This window comes from Rhinopithecus roxellana, chromosome 2 (assembly GCF_007565055.1).
Source record: "Rhinopithecus roxellana isolate Shanxi Qingling chromosome 2, ASM756505v1, whole genome shotgun sequence".
Lineage (NCBI taxonomy): Eukaryota > Metazoa > Chordata > Mammalia > Primates > Cercopithecidae > Rhinopithecus > Rhinopithecus roxellana.
The window spans coordinates 17,938,514-17,942,986 of NC_044550.1; the positions used below are offsets into that span (position 1 = coordinate 17,938,514).

General features: G+C 32.6%; 1 protein-coding gene across 1 annotated transcript in view; it reads left to right on the plus strand.

Annotated features, from left to right (window-relative positions):
• The window catches only part of ARHGEF38 (Rho guanine nucleotide exchange factor 38), a 135,052-nt gene extending 131,416 nt beyond the window's left edge, over nucleotides 1-3,636 (plus strand). The window contains exon 14 of the mRNA XM_010371550.2: nucleotides 3,451-3,636. Within this exon, the coding sequence (XP_010369852.1) occupies nucleotides 3,451-3,636 (186 nt within the window). The remainder of the gene's footprint in view (nucleotides 1-3,450) is intronic.
• The last annotated feature ends 837 nt before the right edge of the window (nucleotides 3,637-4,473 follow it).

A 4,473-nucleotide genomic window follows, 5' to 3' on the forward strand; every position in this document is an offset into this window, starting at 1 on the left:
TACAGTTTTAAAAGTGCCAAGGAAAAAGAGAAGAAAATTAGATGATTATGGCTCAAATTAACAACAATGTAATTAATGTGCCTGGACCAAAACATAGCATTTAAGGTTAGAAAGATACAGACTAAAACAATTAAAATATTGAAGACAATGAGAAATCTTACAGTTCTTAAATGCATGACATGTTAAAAATTTGTAACTTGTAATCTAACATTAAGGAGACTAAAAATACTATAAAGGAGACTTAAAAAAGAGACTGAAAATAGACTGCTGCCTCTTTAAAAGCAGCTTACTTCCATTTTGAGTATATAATATATGCCCCCATTTAACATAAATTATATAAAAACTAAAAAGTGCTCATCCTAAATAAATTTTGGGTCATGGTTATCTAAAGCATTGAAAGTATATAATTTTGTACTTTAAATTTACAATTACATGAGAATATATATTTAATATTTAGAATATAAACTATAATTTCATACCAAACAGATCTAGGTGGAAGAGTTTATATTTCACTTGAGAGAATTCTGCTAAAATGAAAGACTACCACAAATATTTAGAAATGTTCTATTAGTAGGTTATCTAACCTGCTAAAACATCTATAGTTGCATTGGTAAAGCATTACCTATTATTTATAAAAATTATAAAAGATGATTACCAACTACTAATGCAGGCTCTTACAGATGTTTCAGATGTATTATAGTATATTACATTCCCAAATACTTTTGCAAACCAAATCTTCCATTCTGTTCCTGTGGATTTATTCAATGTTTTCACTTTCTAAACAATAAACAACACCGTCTACAATATACTAGAAACTCCAGTCCCTCTCCACAAGAATACACAGTGTACATATTTACTAGAACAAGAGTTTGGTCTCTAAAGCATTATGAGCAATAGACCAAGCACAGGATTTGAAGTTAGAAGATATTGGTCATAACAGCACCAATTAGCTCTATAATTAAAAATATGTTTCTTCTGTAAGCACAACTCATAGGGTGTTGAGGACAAAGCACATTTAACATATAACTGTCATGCACTCCATAAAAGGTGTTTATTATTGCTATCACTCCATTGCTAAAGAATTTATAGTACTTTTAATTTTCTTGTTTACTTAAAAAATTATGTAATAATTTGACCATGTTCATCAATCTCTTGTATGTATCTTTTATGATACAAGATGATCTCTTGTATGATAGCCATGCCTTTAATAAATATCTGAATATTCCTACTAATTTTCAGGCCAAATCAATCAATATTTGAATTCATACTTTGTACCATAATGTGGTCAATGGAGAAAAGTTTAATTAAATGTGTGTCTTAGTCCATTTGGGCTGCTGTAACAAAATACCGTAAATTGGTTGGCTTATAAACAACAGAAATTTATTTCTCACAGTTGTGGAGGCTGGAAGTCCAAGATCAAGGCAGCAGTTTATGTGGTGTTTGGTGAGGGGCAACATTCTGGTGCATAGAGTGGTACCTTCTTGTTGGGCCCTCACATGGTGGAAGGAGTGAAGGTTCTCTTTCGGGTTTCTTTTAAAGAGAAACCAATCCCATTCAGGAAGCTGAAGGCTAATCATCTCCCAAAGGCCCCACCCACCTCATAATAGCATTACCTTGTGGATTAGGCTTTCAACACATAAACTTTGAGGGGAAACAAACATTCAGACCATGGCAATGTGGTTCTTTCCTTGGGGAGCAGGTCATATTAGTTGATAAATCAATATACCAATCAATGGAATCAAAGTTTCATCAAAAGTTAAATAAGTTTAATATTTAAATAACAACTTCAGCTACAGCTATAGTCTCCCCCCCACAGTACCCATTCTCTTTTCCTGCTTAATGAAGTAATGAAGTCATCTTATTTCTCATAGTTTCCCTTATCTATTGAACCTCAAGTTTGAGTTAATCTGCTTGTCTTTTCCTATATGTTGTTTTCATGTATTAATCTCTCTACCTTCAAATATGACATATTCACACCTTTTGTCAGCTTTGTCATTTGTGAAAGATAACTTCTTTCAAAATCCAGCTCACCATTGGCTGATGTATCATCTGTGTGTAGAGTTGTTGCTGTTTTGGTGTGTTTTGTTTTGTTCACTGGCATTTTGTTTTCCTGGCTGAGTTGTAAGTTCTCCAATAAAATAATACCTGGCACTTAGTAGGTACTAGAAAAATTTCCATTAAATAAATGAATGGGAATATATGTTGCTTAAATAAATGAATGGGAATAAATTAAGCCAATTGCTTAATTTTATGTCATAAGTAAACATTTTTATTATCAATCTTATGATTTTATTGGAAGAATAACTAAACACTTATTCTGGGGCTTCTTACACACTTAATAATTATAAAGGATTCTTTTGAGGTCAGAAAAATTCTTTTGACTGAAATATTTTATTATTCTAGGTCACAAAATAATTTTTAAAATTTTAAATTTAATACATTGTTATTATAAAGGTTTGGGGAAAAAAGAAGGGAACAAGGAAGTAAAAATGAAAATCAGCTATAATTGTACCATTCAAAGAAACAATAACAATATTACACTTATAATGTACATCAAATTTTATGTTATTTTTAAGATTTACAATTTTATCATAAGTGTTTTCCATATTATTAGTCTCAAACAGCATCGTTTTTCTTGTTTTTTTTTTTTTTTTTATTTTTGTGTTTGTTTTTTTTTTTGGAGACAGGGTCTCACTCCATTGCCCAGACTGGAGTGCAATGGCACGATCTTGGCTCACTGCAACCACTGCCTCCCAGGTTCAAGCAATTCTCCTGCCTCAGCCTCCTGAGTAGCTGGGATTACAGATGAACACCACCATGCCCAGCTAATTTTTGTGTTTTTTAGTAGAGACAGGGTTTCACCATGTTGGTCGTGCTGGTCTTGTACTTCTGACCTCATGATCCACCCACCTCAGCCTCCCAAAGTGCTGGGATTACAGGTGTGAACTATCGTGCCCGGCCTGCACTGTTTTTAATGACTACAAATTTCCTTAGTATGAGGGTCTGGAATTTAACTATTTTCCTCTTGCTGAACTTCTAGTGATATTCCTACTACTCTCCCACTTTTTACCATTTGTATGGGTAATCCAGCAACATTGGTATGCAAAAATTTCTGCCAATGTTTCTGTAGAAGAGATTCTTCAAGCTATTTTGATTCACAAGGAATTAACATTTTAACATTATTAAAAATCTTTTAATAGAAACTGCCAAGTTGCCTTCAAGCATGGGCAATTTATACTCCTCCCAACAGAATAATGACAATATCTATTTCATTCCATTCTCACCTGGGTCATATTTTAGCAAAATACATCCAATAGAAGGAGCTGGACAATGTGACTTTGGAAAAATAAGAAAACTTTAGCATTGCTTCTAAAAGCTTGGAAACTCTTGTGATGTTCCTCTTAATATTCAGGTTCCAATTCCAATAATGTCATTTGTTTCTTTGTCTAGATTTTCTATGCAGTTCATGCTTTTCAAGCACGGAGTGACCATGAACTCAGCCTTCAGGAATATCAGAGAGTTCATATACTTAGGTTTTGTGACCTAAGTGGCAATAAAGAGTGGTGGTTAGCTGAAGCTCAAGGGCAGAAAGGATATGTGCCAGCTAACTACCTTGGAAAGATGACTTATGCTTAAGAAAATAAGCCTTTGACTTTTATTTTCCAGCAAGTTATTGATTGACTACCTCATAAAACTGACATTACAAAACTTTGGACCAGAAAGCAAGAAACCTCCAAACTACAGAAACTGATACTCTACTGAGTTTTCAGGAATACTGTACTTTCTAACAGGGTTATTGCATGAATGTATTATAAAGGATACATGTTGAAAGAAATACTAAGCCAACAGAAATAGCAAAGCAAATGACCCAAGCTTCAACTATCAACTACTTAGAAGTGAAGATCTTTTGAAAGAGTAATTATATCCTTCTATCATCAAGAAAGGTTGGATCCAAAGGTTTTTCAATTTACTTTTTTTTTTTTTAACTGTATGATATATTTTGCCCCAAATGTTTTTGTTTTTCATATTGCTCTCTTGCAAATGCATACATGTTCATATACATACGTATAAACCATATATATTATGTAGCTTTATACACATATGTGGATAATATGAATTACACACCTATATGTATAAACCAGAGTATACATCAAATATACATAATAGGAATATACCACCAACTAGAAGTCTTTGATAATGTATTTTGTTAATGTTTTGTTTATATGTTTTGAACTAAAAGAAAACTGAATAACTTGATATTAACATGTAACATTACTGAATGCATACTATAGGCCAGACATTGTTCTAAGTGCTTTATATGTAGTAACTTGTTTAATACTCAAGACATTATGAAGAAACCATGGTTCAAAAGGGTGAAGTAATTTAATCCAAATCACATTGCTAGTAAGTGGTGGGCCTGGACTTAAACCTAGGTAGTATAAACCAAAAATAAAATTCTAAGGCTTCCAACCA